At 43.9% G+C, this 21,765-nt stretch overlaps 1 protein-coding gene across 1 annotated transcript; it reads right to left on the bottom strand.

Moving 5' to 3' along the window:
* Nucleotides 1–4,409: 4,409 nt before the first annotated feature.
* LOC146725153 (uncharacterized) lies at nucleotides 4,410–8,313 on the bottom strand. The gene is made up of 5 exons (XM_085484182.1): nucleotides 8,210–8,313; nucleotides 7,489–7,543; nucleotides 6,690–6,906; nucleotides 4,729–5,514; nucleotides 4,410–4,672 (listed from the first exon to the last, which is right to left on the bottom strand). Exons 1-5 carry the CDS (start codon nucleotides 8,311–8,313, stop codon nucleotides 4,410–4,412), a joined length of 1,425 nt encoding a protein of 474 aa, XP_085340308.1.
* Nucleotides 8,314–21,765: the final 13,452 nt, after the last annotated feature.

Here is a 21,765-nt window from a genome sequence, read left to right as displayed (position 1 = left end):
CGTCGATCGTCGACGCCGGTATGTGGCGGGCCCCCCGACCCCCACCGCCGCGACCAGCCGCGCCCGTGGGCGCGACAGCCAGCAACGGAGAGGAACAGGACGGCACGCCCCCTCCTTCGACCCCCGCCGGAGGTGCCGTCAGGCACCCCGGACCCCCGAGTCGGTGCCTGGCCGGCCGTCGGAAGTCCACGCAAAACGGACACCTAAGGCCGGACAGGCACCCCACCTCCTTGTGGCCCAGGGGAGCCGCAGCGGTAGCAGCGGCTACCCCTGTCCACCGCCGAGGTGCACCGACGCCATGTGTGCCCAACACACAGGCACCGATAGCACCTCGGCGCCCCCATCACATTGGCGACTGTCGCCCTATCGCCAACCCTCCTTCTCCCACTGCCTCCGTCTGAGGCAGCCCCTCCTCCATTCTCCTCCCTCATTCTCCCCCCCTCTCTTTCTCCGCACCACCCTTGCCCATTGTCTCCATATTCCCCTTTGTCCCCTTCCCCGTCCTTCCCTTGTCCGTCCCTGTGTCGTCCGTCCCCGTCCCCGTCTCTGTCTCTGTCCCCGTGCCGATCTCCATCCGGCACCCTTCCCCAGAGACCTCTTGAGCCACCCGAGCCTTTCTTCCAGCTCGACCAGCCTTCATCCTCGCGAGACGCCTTTCGACTAGCTCCAGCCGGTCCGAGCTGGCGGCCAGTCCCGAGGATATCTCCTCGAATCTGTTCACCAACTCCCCCGGCAGAGGAGTCACTGTCGCAGGCGTCCCCTTCTCCTTCTCGGTCTGGGTCTACGCTGGTACCCCCCTTTCCTCCTGAGTCTGAGTCCCCATGTCCCTGCAGAGCCTTGCGTTTTCCTCCTCGTCCCGCCCGAGGCGGACGCACTCCCTACGCGTAAGCTCTGCTACGACGCTCACCAGCTGATACGCCATGCGCCATGTGCGCCCGGCAAAGCCCGTCGCCTCTTTCAGCATGGGACTCATTTTTCCCTCCGTCTGGACCTCTTCATAGATGAACTCATTGAGTTCATCAACCTCCTTCCTTACTGTCTTCCAGACGTACATCGACCTCCGGAAGAGCCTCTCCGTGGGGACATCGATATCCTCTTCGCTCCACTACGGAGCCAGGTCCCTTTCCCATTCGAGGCCTGGAAGGAGCATCTTCGGCCTCTCCGCTTTGGGGTTATTACACCCCACCACCGACATGTCTGTCGACGAACCCGTCGACCTCGTGTCATCGTCCTCACACCCGTCGCTTGTTGACGACGGAGTGGGGGCCGGGATGACACCCCCCTCTCCGCCGGGCCCTGGGGCATCCGAAACCCCTGGGCCGGTAACGTTTTTCTTAAAACGTCGTCGTCCCATCATGTTGATTTTTGGTTTTTTTACTTGGTGGCCTTCCAAGGGTGGCGGGCCGAAGCCCTTTTGGCCCCACCAGGCCCATTCATCTACACACACATTCACCCAATGTCGGGAGCCAACCAGATCTCACCCACACCCGTTCGACATGGGAGACCCTGCCGGGGACCGAAGTCCCCGTCGACATGGCCTGTGGGATCATTGATCCAGCGCTCCCGACATAAACACACACACCAGCTCGGGACCTCCGGGTGCGCGAGACCCGTATCCCACAGGAGGGGGCACATGACCCCCCCCCTGCAGAGTCCCTGAGGGTGCCCTCCTATACCGGAGAGCCGGTGTACCTCCCTACAGGAGGTACGGTCCGCTCTTGGCACCCCTCGCAAGAGTATCCTCTTGCAAAGGGTGAGCCCTCTCACCACGACAAGGTGGCGGACAACGAGAGGGCCCAAACATACCCCTCGGGTTGAATCGCCAAGGGATTCAAATGACAGTAAGGGATAAATCTTTACACATTGAACTGCAATCATTGGAGACAACCTATAGAATTTAGATTACGCTGAACCATCCGGACTTACTGGCAATTTACAAAGTTTAACAATAGATCTTACAAAAGTAGAAGACGCGATCTTGACCTGAGCAACTCGCACCAAGCCATCCTTGTCAGGCTTACATTCGATTATTCTCGCAAGCTCCCATCTGCAGGGAAATAAATTAGGATTTTTTATTAGAACAATATCGTTTATGCGAAATTCATCAGATCGATTCTGCCATTTGAAACGCTGCTGCAAAGTGTTCAAGTAGTCAAGACTCCACAATTTCCAAAATTGTTCGTATTTCGCAAGCATTAATTGCCATCGATTGAGTCGTGACTCGGAGATATGTAAGACGCTCGGACTTGAAATTGATTTAATGTCACTACCAATTAAAAAATGCCTTGGTGTAAGCGCATTGCAAGAATTTACATTGTCATGAAGTGGGGCGATCGGGCGCGAATTTAAACATGCTTCGGTGTTACATAAAAGAGTGGTAAACTCTTCGACCGTAGGTGTGCAGGGGTCAAGAATACGTCGCAAATGGTGCTTAACACTTTTAACACCTGCCTCCCACATGCCCCCAAAATGGAAGGCGGAATGAAATGCCATTGAACTGGCTTTGGCGCGAAATTCGCCTGCAGTTCTACGTCGGCTTGAGTCTGTCGGATCGCTGTAACAAGTTCGCGATCCGCGCCTTGATAGGTAGTCGCGTTGTCGGAATATAGATCGGATGAAATGCCACGATGCGCTACGAACCGTTCGAAAGATGCGAGAAACGCAGTCGTGGAATAATCATGAACGAGCTCTAAGTGTATAGCTCGTGTAGCGAGACAAACAAATAGCGAGATGTATGTTTTGTGCGACTTACGTCCGCGGCCGGAAGCGTCTCGAATTGCGAAGGGGCCGGCGTAATCAAGTCCCGTATGGCAAAATGGACGGGACGGAGTTACTCTAAATGTAGGAAGGTTGGCCATAAATTGTACGCCGGTTATGGCGCGATGCCGAGTACATATCACGCAATTGCGGATACAACCTTTTACCATGCTTCGCGCCCCCAGAATCCAATATTGTTCTTGCAACGTGCGAAGCATTAATTGTACACCGCCGTGAAGGGTGTCCTTATGAATTTGATCAATAATGAGCTTAGAAAGTTGATGTTTTGGAAGTAAAATCGGAAATTTACGATCATATGAAAGGTCAGACATTTGAAGTCGACCACCCACGCGTATTATACCGGAGGGATCAAGAAAAGGATCGAAAGAATGAATGGAGAATCGAACTGGTAACCTTGAATTGGCTTTGAAAGCGACGATTTCTTTTGAAAAGTATTCCGTTTGCATCTGTTTAATCCAGAATTTGTGCGCGGTTTTTATTTCATCGACTTGCAAAATAGAAAGAAATTGAGCAACATCCGGGATTCTCGTTCAAAACTTGAATCGAAGGACGTATGCGGTGGCACGTAGTAAGCGCGGCCACGTGGACATATGATTGAGTAATTCAAAAGGTTCCGTTTGATTTGAATGATGCGAATGGACTGAATTTGAAGCTTTCAATTTGGAATCATCTTTGTTGCAATTTATTGTTGGTTGAGCTTGCCAATTATCCTCGTTAAATTTTAGCCATGCCGGGCCGTTCCACCAAGAACTTGAAGGCATTAGCTAAGCTGGATTTATGCCGCGCGATGCGCGATCCGCGGGATTATCTTCTGTTGGCACATGTAGCCATGTCGCCGTAGGAAGCTTTGTTTGAATAGAAGACACTCTGTTAGCTACGAATACTTTTAAGTCTGATGGAGCCTTTTGTAACCATGCTAATACAATAGTCGAGTCACTCCAGCAAAACACAGAAATGTTTTGCAATTTCATTGCGTCAATAGTAAACGAAATACAGCGAGCTAGCAGCTGAGCCGCACAGAGCTCGAGTCGTGGAATCGAAATCGTTTTAATCAAAGCGACCTTGGTTTTTGACATAAGAAGTCGAACATGACTATTGCCAGAGTTTGTGACAATTTTTGAATAGACTACCGCTGCATAGGCTTTAGACGAAGCGTCGCAAAAGCCGTGCAAATGTAAGCACTGAATGTTACGCTCGAAGCCTAACCAACGAGGAATTTGCAGAGTCTTCAAGTGTAACATTCTTTCGCAAAAAGCATTCCATTCGGTTGTTATTTCCGCAGGAAGAATATCATCCCATCCGTAGAAAAATTTCCATAGTTTTTGCAGTAGAATGTTGAGAGATATCGTGATCGAAGACAACCATCCGAGGGGATCAAATATTTTCGCTATCGTAGAAAGGATTTTTTGTTTCGAAATGTCGGTAGATGGAGGACGGAATTTTATTTCAAAGGAGAAGTTATCATCGCAAGGTGTCCATTGAATACCGAGTATTTTTAATTGTTCACCTTCTTGGAAAGGTTTGGAACTTGCTAGACCGTGATTCGCAGGATTTATATCATGTAGAATTTCAAAATCGTTGCTGGCCCATTTTCTGAGATGAATGCCTGCGCTTCGTAAACAGGAGATTAATTAGTCGCGTTTTTCAATCGTGGACGGTTTATCATCGCCGCCGGATAAGACATCATCAACGTATATTTCATTTTGCAAAATTGCTTGAGCTAGTGGAAAACGCAAATTCTCGTCGATTGAAAGTTGGTTGAGCACGCGTTGGGCGAGATAAGGTGCGCAGACAGTACCATAAGTAACGGTATTTAATGAATAAGTATGGGCTGGTTTGTTCGCGGATTCGTACGCCACAATATCAATTGATATTGGCGATCGTCTGAATGAACCTGTATTTGTCGAAACATTTGCTGAATATCAGCTGAAAAAACGTATTTGTATAAACGCCATTGAAGAATAATCGCCGTAAGATCGGCTTGTAACTTTGGACCAATCATAAAATGATCATTTAAAGAAGTGTTATTCGAGGTATTTGCCGAGGCATTAAACACTACACGAAGTTTGGTTGTAGTATTGTCCTCGCGAATAACTATATGATGAGGTAGAAACGTCGGTTGGAAGAAGTTTTGCACGTTTTCGATTTTTTGTATATGTCCGAGCTCTTCATACTCGTTAAGAAAGTCGACGTATTGCCTTGAAACTTCACGAGAATTGGCTAAACATCGCTCTAGTTGCGCAAGGGAACGCGTAGCTACTGATTTTGACTCGCCGATTCTTATCGAAGGACCAGACTTGAATGGTAAACGGACAACATAGCGCCCTGAAGAATCGCGCATATGTCTCTCTTGAAAATGTAAATTGCAACAAAGATTTTCCTCGGAGAGAACATGTGTCGTTGGAATTTCTTCCAGCTCCCAAAAACGTCGGAGTTCGAAATCGAGATTGCCAGAAGTTGCTTGGTGAACGTGAATTCTTTGACTATCCTTTTGTTTTGAAATAGGGCCTGAAATGATCCACCCGAATATAATTTCTTGTGCAAGTGTAGCATTGTTAGAAGCTTTCATTAAATCACCCATCAAAATTGAACCGTATAATTCGGCACCGAGAAGTACTTCGATTGCATCATTTGAGCTTGGATTTGGATCGGCTAGATTCAATTTGGAAAGAAACGGAATCTCTTGTAATTGAAAATAAGGTGGAATGTACGCTGTAATTTTTGGAACGACCAATGCTTTGGTATAAAGAATCGTATCATTTTCATTAGTCACGCTTATAGAAATAGAAACGGCATGTTGAACGTAATTAGATGTAGTGTCACCGATGCCAGATACTTCACGCGTGTTGAAATTAAGCGAGCTCTCAACATTTGAGCGACTCGTGACAAAACAAAGGTGGCATCGGAATTTTGATCGATAAGTGCTCGCGTGTAAACATATCGACCGTTTTCGGATCCTATACAAACGCGTGCGGTAGCCAGGAGCACGGGTTTAACTCCCGCGTTCACGTGTAAATGTACGTTGGACGCGTCATCGCATTTTCCAGAGTCTTTTGTTGTAGTTAAACTTGACCTTGAATCCTCGTGTAATAAAGTATAATGCTGTCTTTTACATTTTAAGCAAGTAAAGGAACTACGGCAATTAGAAACGTAATGACCTTTGGTCAAACAATTTTTGCATATATTATTTTTCTAAACAAACTCTAGTCGATGCGAAATGCTTAATGCTTGAAATTTTTCGCAATGCATTAAACGATGTGTTTCGGAACAAAGAGCGCACGTACTTGTAGTGTTTGTATGGTGAGAACAAACTATATTATTTTTTCGTACCGTATTTGGAATTGAGCGAGCACCGGAACTCTTTTCGGATGAGTTTACGTTTGCGGACTTTGAGTTATCCCCGTCCTTGGATACAGCCTCAAGCGAACGAATTTGTGTATCTAGAAACGCGTATAGTTTTTCCATCGTAGGATATCTCCTCTCTGAACCTAAGTTGACTTCCCAATCTTTTCTCGACAATTTGTCTAGTTTTTGTACAAGAATGTAGACTAAAATCATATTCCATTCATCTACAGAACATTTCAAGGCACGCAGAGCATTTATCGATTCCGATGAATTGGAGCATAATTGTTTTAACCCGAACAGATCGTTAGACGAAACAGTAGGAATGGAAAATAAACGGTTGAAATATGCGTCAAGAATAACGCGTTGATTTTCGTAACGATTCGTAAGGTCCTTCCATGCAACATCGAAATTACTATCGGTTAGAGAAAAATGGGAAATCAACTTAGCAGCGTCGCCAGTAATCGCGGATAACAAATATTGCAATTTCTCGACTTGCGATATGGAGCTGCAATTTTTAACGAGAGCAAGAAACAAATCGCGAAAGGTTAGCCACTCGATTACATTACCGGAGAAAGAAGGCAAGTTGATTTTCGGTAATTGGATCTCGTTGGTGGGCGTCGTTGTGGGCGTCGTTGGTACAGGAATGGAAGTTGAAGCAACGTTGAATGCCTCGATTTTTTCTTGAAAGAAGTTGTAGGCTTGCATGTACAAGACCTCCGCCTTGTCTAGCAGCTTGTTCTTGAAGAAAGGAAGCTGTTCCGCGTCTGCGTCGGTCGCTTCTGCCTAAATGATAGCGGCATTCTCCTGGCATTTATTCCAGTAATTTTGCAAAAGTTGAAATCGTCCTTTAGTGATGGCATAAGTTTGGTTATCAACTCCAACCTTATGGAAATTGAATGCCTTTCCTCCAACCTTATGGATTCGTTATGGAGTTCGTTAAATAACGTAAATTCGTATCGAACGCAAATATAGCCTTTTCCATTTCGATCTATTGTCTTGCAGAGCTCGACCTTGAAAGGTAAACACGGTGTTGGAATGTAGAATGTATATACGGTGAGTCGAAATACTTTCTTCTCGTACGGAAATTTCTTGATGCGCCAATTAGCGGCGAATTGAATCGTCTTGTATTGGACTTTTCTTTCGGAAACTGCGCAACGGCCTTGAAATTCGACCCTCGTAAGATGCGTAGAATGGAGCTGCCACTGAGTAGAATAAAGCTGCGCAATTTTTGAATTGCTCACTTGGAGTAGTTGCACTGATTGCACGTGTATCTTGTTTGAATCCATCCGTTAATTTCTCGACACAGATCCGGCTCAAAGGACCATGTTTTTGAATTTTTTTTTTGAATTTTCCCCTAGTTCTCACTTGTGGACTGCGTCGATATGCAAGGATGAATAGCGGGGACTTGTCTTTCCTTATTCTAATTAAGAACAAGCAATATTTATTTGTCTTTGGAATATGAGTGTTCTCCAGAGATTTGGAATTCGTGAACGTGTTTACCGGTCGGTTCGTCGTACAAGACTGTCTCTCCGTGCTACATCGCTCTTCCCGAAAAACGCGGAAACTCGCTCAGAATTCGGCGCTTTGCCCGAGCGTACGCGATAACAATCTATCGGTGTACACAACTACACAGAGCTCAGTAGCGTATACCAAAGGCGCGCGGAAATCACGGAAATTTAATCTTTCCCAAACAATACAAATATATAAAAAGATATATGAAATAAAAATTATATAAAATAAACATATAAACAATATATAAAATTATACAAGATATATAAAAATATATAAAAAAAAGGCCGTCGGAGGCGAGAAAGTTACGGCGGTTCGAGATCCACGCCTGGATTCAGCGGCGAGAAAGAGCCAGTGGCTCGAGGTAGCAGCGAGAGAGATTCGGTGGCTCGGGATCCACGCCTGGATTCAACGGGCCCGATAGAGAGGGCCGCATCAATCATTGTTGTCCGCACCTGCACACAGAAATATAATAATTTAATATTTTTTTATTATATTTTATTTTGGTATTTTAATATATATATACTTACATCATTGGCATACTAGACACATATTGCCCAGGAATATTGTAAACAACCTTTCCAGGTAGTCGATGCAATGGTGATGCGGCACATCCCTGTACCACATCGTCTCGTGCCTCTGGATGACAGTAATGGTCGCGAACCGATCCCTGTTTCCCATGACACAGAGAATGTGTTACGTCTCGTGGGGTCGCGGCTGCGAAAATTTGAATGCAGAGCTCGGCTTTTTCCACGAGACACGATCGCTATTACGGGTACGCGAATCTATGCGATTCTCCCCGGGGATACCCGCGATCTGAGGTTATTCGCGCTGGAACTGAGGTGATCGGATTATTGCGTGGGACCTACCTGTGACTCTACTGTAATAAAGATAGCTTCGTCGATTGCTCTATGCGAAACGTCGTTGGGGTTGCGTAAGTAATTTTCGTACGTAGACTGGCAAAGCTCGCACAAATCACCAATTCGCGTGAGGGTAAGTCGGAAGTTGCAGACCCCGCAATTTATTCCAATGGGTGTTCCGCCTATGATTAAAGTATGCTTCCAAATCCTTGTCCATAGTAGTTTCGAGACTCTAGGTAAGGTGGAGTAGCATGAAATGCAGAGAGCTGCCTTAATCTCAAAATGGATGTACCCGACACCAACTTGGCAATAGAATAAGGGTTCAAACGGTACAAAGAGATTAACTTCTGGAGGAGGGGTTATACCTCTAAGGGTGAGTGGGCACATTTGTGCTTGTTGCGTAATCGAATTGATAATGCGTCATTAGCTCGTAGATCTTTGGTGAACCCGGCAGCAATCGAGAAGTCAGTAGTCGTCGGTAAAACCGTCGGTAATTGCTCAGTAAAACACTGGTAAGGTGCCAGTAAGGTGTCGATAACCAATTGGTAAAAGAACGTACGTCGGTATATTGTTGGTAATGTCGGTATAAGAACGTATGTTGGTATATTGTCGGTAACGTCGGTAAAAGAACGTATGTCGGTATATCGTCGGTAATGTTGGTAAAAGAACGTATGTCGGTATATTGTCGATAACGTCGGTAAAAGAACGTATGTCGGTATATTGTCGGTAATGTCGGTATATTGTTGGTAATGTCGGTATAAGAACGTATGTCGGTAAATCGAAAGTGTTCTCAATTGATTATTGTTTAAATGACTACTTTGTTGTACGGATTTACGAAGTTGTTTGTTGAGACACAAAGATTTTTAAGAGATTGAACTATTTGCGTTTTTCCGTGTTCGAATTCCGAGGGTGGCACCGCATGTGGTGGTCGACCCTAGTTTTATAGCCCGACCTTTTTTTATAGCTTCCGCAGTGACGATGGAAAAGAGGAAAATGCGTCGGAGATTTTTCTAGAATGTTCTCTTCCACGTGGTAGAAGCGTCTCTGAATTTGCTAACACGCGCGATTCCTTAGGTTAACGTGAATTTCACTTACCTTTAGTAGCACTTTCTTGATCGTGTCGGCTCGTACTTGGAGGTAGTGCGTGCGGCGAGGGTCGTTCACTGGGATGTTGGGCGGCGGCAGGCGTCGTGGTCGGAAAGTTATTGGTATGCACCTCCACGGTAGGAGTTCGTCGTTGTTATTATTTTTAATGTTGAAAATGTTCTCGTATTCAGGATCGGCCTGATATTCCACTTCGAGGAATTGAGAATATTCCTCGGTCGCTGATTCGCGATAAAGTCGGTTTAGTTTTCGTAATTGATTCTTTCTTCCTGCGCGACGGGTCTTAGGCATATTGAATTTGATGCATCCTCTGAATAATTACTCAAATAAGGAGGGTTGATATGCGGCGGACCTCACTATCAGTTCCTTATTTTGGCAATTGCTGAGAATGTTAATTCTAACTGTGATGAGCGGTGGTCCGCTCCAGACACAGTTTTGAATTGTTCTGAATTCAAACGCCGTATGACAGATTTAAGCGCTGTCGTGTTTTATCACGGGAGTGGAAGTTTTGAAGAGTACTAAACACTGGTTTTCACACATGAATACACTGGTTTATTCGTATAGTAGTACAGAATTCGAAACTAGAACTTAGAATTAGAATTTAGACTTAGACTTAGAATTTAGATTTTAGAGTTAGGATATTATACTTAGAGTTAGAATTTTTGAATTAGAGTTAGGATTTAGAATTTGGACTTAGAGTTAGAATTTAGAAGTGCGACTGTACTGTTCGGTGTCGCGCAGAGAACTGCCGAAATTCGGGACTGCACTGAGGTCCTTCGTTTCGGCGGCTCGGGCCTGCGGCGGCCTGGAGAGGGGGAGTTCCCACTCTCCGGAGTAAGGGCTCTCACCGTGGTGGGAGATCCTTAGGCGCTACGAAGCGCCACGCTTAGTTTTTAGGTGGAGTTAAGCGTCATGGCCGGCTTTGGCGCGCTTTTTTAATAGCGTTTAAGGAACTTGGAGTAAACGAAAAAATTTATACGGCCGGACGTGACAGGACGCGAATTAAGACCGTCAGAACTGATAACGGCACTGAATTTTGCAACAAAGAAATGTGTAGCTATTTCGGCCTTTATGGAATTACCCTCGAGACATCAATACCATATACTCACGAACAAAACGGTCGCGCGCAGAGGGAGATGAAAACGATTGTAGAGTGCGCCCGCACCATGTTGCTCGCTAAAAACCTATCGACGCGTCTTTGGGCCGAGTCTGTAAACACAGCCGTGTATGTATTGAATCGTTGCATTTCGACGCAATCACGAGACATTACCCCGTTCGAACTATGGCATAATAAAAAGCCTGAGTTGTCACACGTACGAAAATTCGATAGTGACGCGTTCGCGCACGTGCCTAAAGAGCACCGGAAGAAATAGGATTCCAAATCGCGAAAGTTAATTCTAGTAATTCTAGTAAGCTATCAAGGCGAATCTGCTAACTATCGGCTCTTCGATATATCGGCAAATAAAATTATAGTGGCAAAAGATGTCATAATTAACGAAATTTCCGATGATAAGTTAGACACCTGATCCGAGAAAACGTCCATTTGAATCGGTAATCCAATTGAAAATGTTTCCGCATCTGTCGAAAATGTACAAAACGATCCTTCAGAGCCAACAGACGAAACGGAAGAACCGAGACAAACTGATCGCGCTAACACGTATAATCTTAGAGACCGTCGGTCAGTAAAAGCACCAGAACGTTTCGAGGCGAGCGTCGCGATTTTTAATGAATCAACGACATTTATCGAGGCGACCACAGAGGAAAACGCGGATCAGTGGAAATCGGCAATTGCGGATGAGCTCGAAGCTCATGAAAAGAATGACACGTGGACCTTGGTCCCTTTGCCCAAAAATCATAACACAATCGGATGTAAATGGGTCTTTAAAATAAAAGAAAACCCCGCAGAAAACAATATCCGCTTTAAAGCCCGCTTTTGCGCGAAAGGTTTTTCGCAAAAGGCCGGATTAGATTATACCGAAACCTTCTCCCCCGTGGTCCGCTACGACTCGATTCGTGTACTCTTAGCAATCGCCGCATGCGAAAATTTAGAAATAGGTCAATTTGATATTAAAACTGTCTTTATAAATGGAGTTTTAAGCGAGGAAATTTATATGCGACTACCGGAAGGAATCGAAACAAGCGACAAAGATATGGTCTGTAAATTAAACAAGGCCTTATATGGTCTCAAGCAGGCAGCGAAATGCTGGAATGAACAATTCCACGATTTTCTGCAACAGTTCAATTTCAAACAAAGCAACGCCGACCATTGTATATACATTGGTGAATTTGAAAAAGAGAAAGTGTATCTTGCGCTTTACGTGGACGATGGGCTTATACTAACCTTATTACGAAACATTTTAAACAAAATTCTAGAAGCCCTAAAAACCGCGTTCGAGATGACTGAGGGCAGTGAAAACATGTTCGTCGGAATGGAGATCGAACGCGACCGCCCAAACAACGTCATTTTTGTTCACCAGAAACATTATATTGATCGTTTGCTGCTCCGTTTCAAAATGTCCGACGCAAATCCCGTGTCAATTCCCGCTGATCCTCACGTGAATCTGCGATCAGCTGATGTCGAAGACGCGAAATGTCAAAATAAACCATATCGCGAGGCTGTGGGTGCTCTATTGTTCTTAGCATCTGTCTCGAGGCCTGATATTTCCTACGCGGTCGGAGTCGTTAGTCGGTGCTTAAATAATTATAACGAATCCCATTGGAGCGCAGTGAAACGGATTTTTAAATATCTGCTGGACACTCCAGATTTTGGAATAATCTATAGTGGTAATAAGTTTGACCTTCAATTAACTGGTTTTTGTGATTCCGACTACGCTGCGGATATTGATACACGTCGCTCAACTAGCGGATATATTTTTAAAATTGCGAACGGCCCAGTTACGTGGAACTCAAAGCGACAGGCAACCGTGAGCCTCAGTACAACCGAAGCTAAATATATCGCCGCAAGCATAGCCACGAAAGAAGCGATTTGATTAAGAAAACATCTGTCTGATACCGGGCGTCGATGTGTAGATGCGATCGCAATTATGATAGACAACCAAAGCGCAATAAAGCTTATTAAAAATCCCGAGTTTCCTAGTCGCACAAAGTACATCGACGTGCGCTATCACTTCATTCGAGAGAAATTTGCTGAACATGAAATTGATGTAAAGTATATTCCAAGCCAAAATCAACTGGCGGACATTCTTACAAAAGGTTTACCACGAGATCGGTTCAAATATTTACGACATGAAATAGGCATTGTAGACCGAAAAAACGCTTTAAACGTCTAAATTGCAATTCAAAATTTTCTCTCCGTCTACCTTGCGAAAATGTTCAAGCGGTGAGGGTGTTAAAATAAATCAAAGCTCTCACATTTTTTTTTCTAATATATATAGTATATAGTCTATAATATCCCGCGATAACACGCTCGTATAAGCAGCGCGCTTGACTTTGGCTATATTCCCCCTCTCCGGCACCTGTTCCCTTTGCTGCCGAAAGACGAACGAGATTAGTATAGTATTGCCTTGTCTTGTGTTACGTTCGGCAAGTACGGCGCACGAGAGATAAAGTTTCATTAAAGAGTGAAAACCTTTATAATTACGACTGTAGAAATCGTTTATTTGACCTACCCACATAACTTTCAACACATTATTCGAGATTTTTCCGATTCTTTGTAACATTGTGTGGGGGACGACCGGCGTGATCAATCTCGAGGGAAGTCGCGCGGGACCTATTATAATTTACGGGAGATTTTGTATTGCCTAAAATCATTAGAATTAATTACGTCGCACGGACCTTATTAAGTCTCGTGCGCTAATAATTATTCGACATGTAGATGTGCGAATTTACTTCCGGGTCCCGCGTGTCACCCGATATCTCCGCGTCAGGTCTTCTCAAAGGCGCGGAATAATAACAACGCGCCGCGTCTCGGCCGTAAATAAGCCGTACTGTATCGTCCGAATAAAAATTACGGCTTCGCTTTCTTCGTATTTCGGCGTTACTAAAATTCTCTGTCCTCCACGAACGATCAGTGAGCGGATTTCCATCCGTAATTTATCGAAAGAATATTAATTTTTCTTTTGGGTACAACCTCTTACTCAACACTTTTATACAATTATTTTTTGTCTGTTCTCCGTTCACCATTGTTCAAATATATTTGATGATTGTTACATTTGAGCGATTTTTAAATAGCCACTCTCGAATTCTGTTCTCTCTCCCGTCCGAACTTTCCCCTCTACCCCCTGACGATCTGAGCGAGTCGATTATCGCCGTCGCGGAAATTTTCGGGATGATTTACGGTTTATGAAGATTATCTGTTGATTTGTAAATTTTCAGAGTAGCGCGAATCCCGCGCCTGGCGCCCAAGAAAACATAATTTTTGGTGTCTTCGCGAATTTCCCGCTTTCCGCGCCGAAGGTGTGCCGTCGGCCACTTACATCGGCCCTATTTCTCGGATCCTTATCGATCCGACGGAATAAAATAAATCAACGGTTACAATATATATATATATATGTATATATTATATAAAGAGAGAGAGAGAGAGTGTATATATATATAGATATATTTTTGTTTTATATACTCCTTATCATTTATATTAAATTACTTTTGTGCAACCGGCGCGCGAAAAGTCGCTCTTTCTACACATGATGGGATTTTAGAAAGGGCTCCCTTTCCACGCGGTCACACAAAATATTATAGCCAACATGTGCGGGTCATAAGTCGGCCGATCGTGCGGATTGTCACACTCGGCTTTGCCTCTTGCGCCAAACATCCGCACTCTTGGCCGATTTACGATCCCCCGCACTTGTTAGGTAATATACTGTTCAAAACGCATCAGAAAATATTAGCCGTGGAATAAAATAAAATATTCTGTTCGAATAATATTTTAGAAGATTCTAGAATAATCGATATTTACAGCAAATCGTTTTTTGTATGTTTTTCGCGGAGAAACACAGCGACATAAATCAATCTGTCTCAAAAAAACATTCCTCAAAATATCAACAATTAACGGTATCACAACTGTTCCGCCGAATAATTAGTTTCAGTGAGCATGCGCGGCTTACCACGGGCGCCTCTTTTTACCAATAATTATCGCGATCACCCGCGCGCGCATGCTTTCTGCCAGCCGTCTTCCGTTAATTTTGACAGCGGCCAATAATGAGCTGTGCCCTCGTGTCACCTCGAGCACACTTAAAATTGCTCGCAATAATTGGCGCTTCCCGAAAAGGTGGGTTTTCTTCGGAAACCCATAAAAGAGAGCTCGCACCCGAAATCCGGGCCTTATCGCTTTTCCGCCGTGAACCGCATAACGCAACCGCAGATTTGTAAAACCGCAAAAATTCGTTGACGACCGCCGCTTATTCCGCACTTTGATTTTGAGTTCGATTTTCTCTGTAAATTAATTAAGATTGTAAAAGTTTGTTAAAGTGTTCGTTCTTAATTGTTTTATAATATTAAAGTCAGTTTAATACAAAAGGTGACTCATCCTTTCGTGCAGCGCGATCCTTTCTCTCGCAGCGCGTTCGTGAACATATACTATTATTTGAAAATGCGTAATTATAAAATTTAAAATATGTAATAGTACGCATAAAGAAGTACTATTAATTATATTTTCTATACTTATATTATATACCTATATTTATTTACTTATATTATATTTAACTAATTAATAATTTTATACATATATTCACTAATAACTCATAAAAGAAAACTTGAAAAATAAAGAGCCATATTCTTTTCTTATTTTTATATCCTTTTTGTTCTTTTACAATGCATGATTACCTGCTCGCAAGTTACAGTAAAATGCCAATTTATAAGCGCCTCTTATAGACTCCTGAAATAAAAAAAGAAGAATACCATGGACCGATCGATGGAGTGAAACCAAGTGATTACCTCGAAGCGTACATTATGGAACTTTGATGTGTAATAACGATAGAAAATAAGGTCTACCAAAACATTACAACTAGTCACAAAGTTTGTACTATATATTTTAATAATACACCAGACGAATGCAAACATATATACTATTATATACGTATTCGTGCCACCACACAACTTGATGAACACAGACTCAGTCGAACATCAAACTCATTGCATCTATTGCCATAAGGAAATAATATAAATAAAACCTGCCTACGAGTGCAGGGGCTGTATCGAGAAATATCTACATACTCCTAGGAACTACCTAGACAAAAAATGAGGATCACACGTGGTTCAACGATGGCAAGAGGAGTAATAAGACAAGAACAAAACCTTTCTCTGAAAGTGATCTATATCTGGAAATCATAAATTACGAGGCGATGATAATACGGCCACGACTATTCCCAGTTTATAAAACCGGAAAAAAAAATCGGACTTTAAAAAAAAATATATATATATATATATATATTGTGACGTGACATTTTCTTTGTCTGTCACAAGGGCCAAAGGCCCGGCCGGGAAGGCAGGAAATTCGAGAACCTTTGCTCTTTCGCCAACCTTTAAGAGAGAGAGCACCCGAAACATAATTTTTGCGTTTTCTTTCGCGTAGGAGAATGCGCCCCGCGCATCTGTCCCGCGAATTACTTTTATTTATAATTTTTGTTTAAGCGATTTTTGCGTTTTCGGCGAGCGATTTTGCATAGAGTACGTGTCTCAACCGGAGAAGCCAAAAGAGAGAGAGAGTAAGAGGACGGAAAGGACGAAAAGGACAATTTCGGACCGAGCAGAGGCCACCACGTCCGGATCACGCCCGATAAATATTGTTCACACACCGATTTTCTGGATTGCTCCTCCCGTTAAGAACCTAGATACCGCCATCAAATGTTCCTCCTTTCGCAGAGATTCCGGCAAAAGACGGGGATGGCCACTCTCTCGCGAGAGGCGAGAGGGCCCCGGAAACGAAAGACGCGAAAGATACACTACCTCGAGCCTCAGCCTATCCGGATATACAAAAGTTCGCAATTGATCTGGCGGATTTTTGGAGGAACAGCAAAGGAGCGCGCTCGTAGGATTCTTCCCGAGGAAATATAAAGAGGAACAGCGGAACTCGAGGCGGAAGAACAGAGAAACAGCAAGAGAAATTTTCATCAAGCGAATTCGCAGGGCCCCGCGGGGCGCCCGGCGGTCCTGCCAGGATAAGGAGCGCCACGGGTGGTAAAAGCCCAATTTATTATCGGCGTGATCCCGGCAAGTAGGAATAATAAAGAGGTTTTAACCCGGAAGCAATGAGGAAGATGCGTGGCGAGGGGGTTTTCGGGGGCGAGGGGGTATGACGTCACGCGGGCGGGGAGTCTTATCAGCAGATAAGCTTATCTTATCAGCTCAGGTTACCTGATAAGGAGATCATGTTACCTTATATGTTTATAAACAAAAGATAAACATTCCAGCAATATCTATTACAAAAGGGTTGCCGCTGCCGACAATCAGGGGGGAGGGGTTGCGTTTCTTCTCCTCATACGTTATCTGTATATTTCTAAGAAATATAACCAAATTTTAAGAAGAGCCACCGCTTGGCATGCGCCGACAATCAAGGGGGTTGCGTTTCTTCCCCCATACGTTATCTGTATATTTCTAAGAAATATAATTAAATTCTAAAAAGGGCTGCCGCTTGGATCCGAGCGCCGACAATCAGTTCTCCGAAAATCTAAGATAATCAAATTCTAAGAAGGGCTGCCGCTAAATCCAGGCTGAGTGCCGACAATCAAGGGGGTTGATACATGATCTATACGTTATCTGTATATTTCTAAGAAATATCAGCGGGTAAAGTTTCAGGGTGAACGTGTCGCCGCTTGCGACCTCGCTGCCTGCAACCTCGCCGCTTGCGACCTCGCTGCCTGCAACCTCGCCGCTTGCGGCCTCGCTGCCTGCGACATGTTTTTGCATGAGATTGTATATCACCCTCGCGGTACCTCCCCAATAAGCGGCGGATCTTTATTGTTTATCTTAGGAAGAAATACCAGCGCCGATAACCAGCGGCTGCAGGAATTTATAAACAAAACAAGCGCCAAAAATTTACGTTATCTAAATTTTTCTAGTTCGTACGTTGACGAACAAAGGGTTGATCGGGATATATAATGAGGACCGATGCCGCTGCCGGGCCATAGTACCACTGGCGAGCGCATGCTTTCCTCAAGGAAAAATAGCTGTGAGAAAAAAGTTTAGTGTGCAATTAAAGTAGTTATTTCTGTGCAGTACAAGTGAATTTTTTACAAAAATGGAGAACGCGGAGAATGTTGAACGCGACCTGTTGGAGCGTTCCCGCCAAGTCGCCACCTTGGGCGAATATTTCGTAGAGCATTTGTGGGACAAGCTTTCGGAGCATATCAAGACGGATCCGGAGGTTCAGACATATCGTCGCTGCCTCGAACACTACAATCGGCCGTGGATGCGAACGCATATTGACGGTCCAGCACCGATGATTAGGGATTGCAGCGAATGTCAGCGAAAATAGGCTGAGGTTAAAAGTGTGAAAAAGTGTGAAAAAGTGCCGAACATTAAAAATGGAGAACGCGGTAAAAGATCATTCGAGGTGTTTTGAGAATGTTGAGAGATGGTATAGACATCTCGAGGAATGCTATGATGAAAAAAAAGATAACCCGTTTCATTTTAAATGTGAAGCGGTGACATCAGTTGTACAATTCGTAAGAAATCGCGAACTTGGTGTACAAAAACCGCATACAATAGATCTTGCATATTTCCTAGAAATGCACGAAGACATTTTAAGAGTGACTGGTGGGTTATCCAAATGCACCAGATCGTCTAAACGACACAAGCGAGTCGCATGTTATCAGCGTCGCTACAAAAATTGTGCAGAATATCTCACTGTGAACAACCCTTATTTTGCCGACATGGATATACCTTCACCATCGGTGTCATGCAAAACACAATCATCTGATTATGATTTGGACCAAGAAATAGAGGAGCCAGATATTAGAGAACCGTCACCACCACCATCGTCGTCATCGTCATCATCATCAGATTACTACTCGCAGCCTATTTATTTTGCTTGATTAAATAGGTGTACAATATATGCGAAGAGTATAGCAATATTTATGAGATAAGTTTTATCACGCGTGAAAAAGAGGATTGTAGTGAATGTGTCGAGACATATTTTCGCGAGGTGTAAACAGAACAATAATCAACTGCTGCAGCGGCTGCTCTTTTATGACCGATCATCTTTCTTTCTGAGATAAGTTCGATCGCATGTGAAGCACAAAGGGTTGAACGAGATATATATTGAGAACCTATGCGCTCTCAAATCATCCAGTCCAGGATTTGACAGCACCCTGACCAGTCCGTGAAATAAGTTTAGTGGCTATACTTATTTACGGAAGTGCGGAAAAAATTCATTGACTTGTATCATAATTGTGCAAACGTGTGTTGAAAAAAAATGGAAAAAGACATTGTGATCGACGTTTCTGATGACGAGATGGAGGTCATCACGATCTCCGACAGCGACAGCGACAGCGACGCCGAGATGTACGACCCTGTGTACGACAGGGAGGTGAATATCATCTTAGATGATATAGAAGAAATGGAGGGTGATGTCGTACCCATTGTTGAAGAAGACGATGGCGGTGATGAAGAAGAATTGGAAGAACCACTCCACGATGATGGATACGAAAGTGATCTTGATCGCGTGGTCGAGTCGTCTCGCGAGATTATATTGGAGAATCGAGCTATCGTATCCCTCGATGAGAACACGAGGGTGTGCGTAATTTATTCGTACGCGTTAACAGACAGATCAATGAAAATCTGCATTTCCTGTTTTATGAGGATCAGGGAAAGATTCGCGATCATCAATATCATCCAGAGGCACGAGACAATGCGGTACAGGGATGTGCCGCATCAGTACTGCAGCGACTGCCTGGAAAGATTGTTTACAATCTTTCTGGGCAACAATTGTCCAATATGCCAATAATGAGTGTATATATATAATTAAAATACCAAAAAATCTATAAAATAATACAATAATATATTATATTTCTGTGTGCAGGTGCCGAGGTACAGTCCGCCGCATGAGCTCTCTCTCGCAGTCGCAGCAGGCCCGCTGGCTCTCTCTCTCTCTCGCCATCGTGTCTGTCGCATGGATGCAACCCGCCGGCTCTCTCGTCGCTGAATCCAGGCGTGAATCCCAAGCCGTCGTACCTCTCTCGCCTCCGACGGCCTTTTTTATATATATTTTTATATATTTTTATATATTTTTATATATCTTGCATAATTTTATATATCATTTATATGTTTATTTTATATAAGTTTTATTTCATATATCTTTTTTATATTTGTATCTTTTTATAATTTTATAAATTTTATATTATAATAATTACACGTTCACACACACGCACATACACATACACATGAGGTGTAAATCCGACCGGCAACCTCCACGTAATACACCTTGGGTAACGCCAATGCCGGCGGTAATGTAAAAATTATGAATAAAATATATTTATTATACAAAAATATTTATTATTTTAAAAAAATGTTTCCCTCCTTCGATATCCTTATAGAAAAATAAGCGGTAATGTATAAAAAAAAAAAATAAGTGTATAAAAAAATAAGTATAAAAATTAATGAATAAAATATATATTTATTCAAAAAAATATTTAATAATTTAAAAAAAAAATGTTTCCCTCCTTCGCATCTCTCTCTCTCGCGTCTTAATTCGCCGTCTCTCTCTTGCCGCAGGCCCGAGCCGAATCTCTCTCGCCGCAGGCCCCAGCCGAATCTCTCTCTCTCGCCGCCAGCCGCCACATCCGATCTCTCTCTCGCGTGCGCCTCTCGCTGTAGCCCGTCTTCTTTCTCTCTCTCACTCTCACGCTGCGTCTTATTTCACCGTCTCTCTCACGCGCTGTCTCTCTCTTTTGCATATTCTCTCACTGTCTCTCTCGCGCTGCCGCCGCTGCGACTCGTTTTCTCTCTCGCAAATGCATGGAAGAGCGCGCGCCTCTTCACGTGTCTCTCGCATGGATGCGACCCGCCGGCTCTCTCGAACGCGAGATGTAAACATTTGACACTTGGAATGTTTTTTGAAATAGATATAGTTCTTTGTGAAGATTTTTTAAGTGGGGTACAGCCTGTGGAGAGCGGAGCTGTCTCTGCAATCATAAAGTTTCGAACGGTCATCAACGAAGTGTCGGGACATTGCACCAAAAATGGTAGTGCTTTTTAAGTGCAAAAATATTAATTAATAGTGGAGGAAAAAATATATTAATATTAATATTTTTTTGTAGTTTGCCCTATGTATTATTTGTTGTTGTTGGGTGATCAAGGACCTGGTGTACGATACATTAAGGGATGCAGAATGGGAGAATTATTCGGATGATGACTTCGAAGAATGGATAGGGGATGACGAATGGGACGGTAAGAATAAAATTTATAATATTGTATTATATTTTTAAATGAATAATTGTTATGTTTACGTTCCAATAATGGTTCCAGATATGTGTGATTGTGATTGGGACCCATATTTAAGAGACGATAACGGCATCTAATGAGCGGTTGGCTCAGAAACGTCTATCAAACAGTTGTGAAACGTCTAGAAGGGATTCTCGAGTGGTTGCAAACAGTTGTTGAACAGCTACGAAGGATTATCAGCGTGCTACCAAACAACAATGAGTGGCATCAGTGGCCGACCCGGAAGCAGCAGTGAACGACCTGGAAACGGTGGTGAACGCAACCGCTACGATCGAGGTTACGAACATGTCAAGCAGGGCTGCGAACGAGGCTACGAACAAGTCCTTAAAGGTTACATACAAGGCTATCAACAACTCAGTAAGGGTTGCGAACAGGTCAGGGACGGCTGCGAACGGGGCCAAGGCGGGCTACGAACGGATCAGAAACGACTTGGGACGAGGCTGTGATCGAGTCAGGAACGATTTTCGAATGGGCTAAGGACGTGAGTGAACGAACGCGAAAGAACGAACCCGAAATAACAAGGCACGAACCCGAAACAACGAGACACGAATGTGAACGAACCCGAAAGCACCCGAAACAACGAGAATTTAATCCAAAAGAACGAGGCACGAACCCGAAAAAACGAGAATTTAACCCGAAAGAACCCGAAAGAACGAGGCACGAACGCAAAAGAACCCGAAAGAACCCAAAACAACGAGAATTTAATCCAAAAGAACGAGGCACGAACCCGAAACAACGAGGCACGAACCCGAAAGAACGAGAATTTAACCCG

The sequence above is a fragment of the Nylanderia fulva genome, unplaced genomic scaffold (genome assembly GCF_048542155.1).
Source record: "Nylanderia fulva isolate GAGA-0341 unplaced genomic scaffold, ASM4854215v1 Scaffold102, whole genome shotgun sequence".
NCBI classification, from domain to species: Eukaryota; Metazoa; Arthropoda; class Insecta; order Hymenoptera; family Formicidae; genus Nylanderia; species Nylanderia fulva.
The sequence above is the reverse complement of the archived record's forward strand: the minus strand, read 5'-3'. Positions and strand labels throughout refer to the sequence as shown.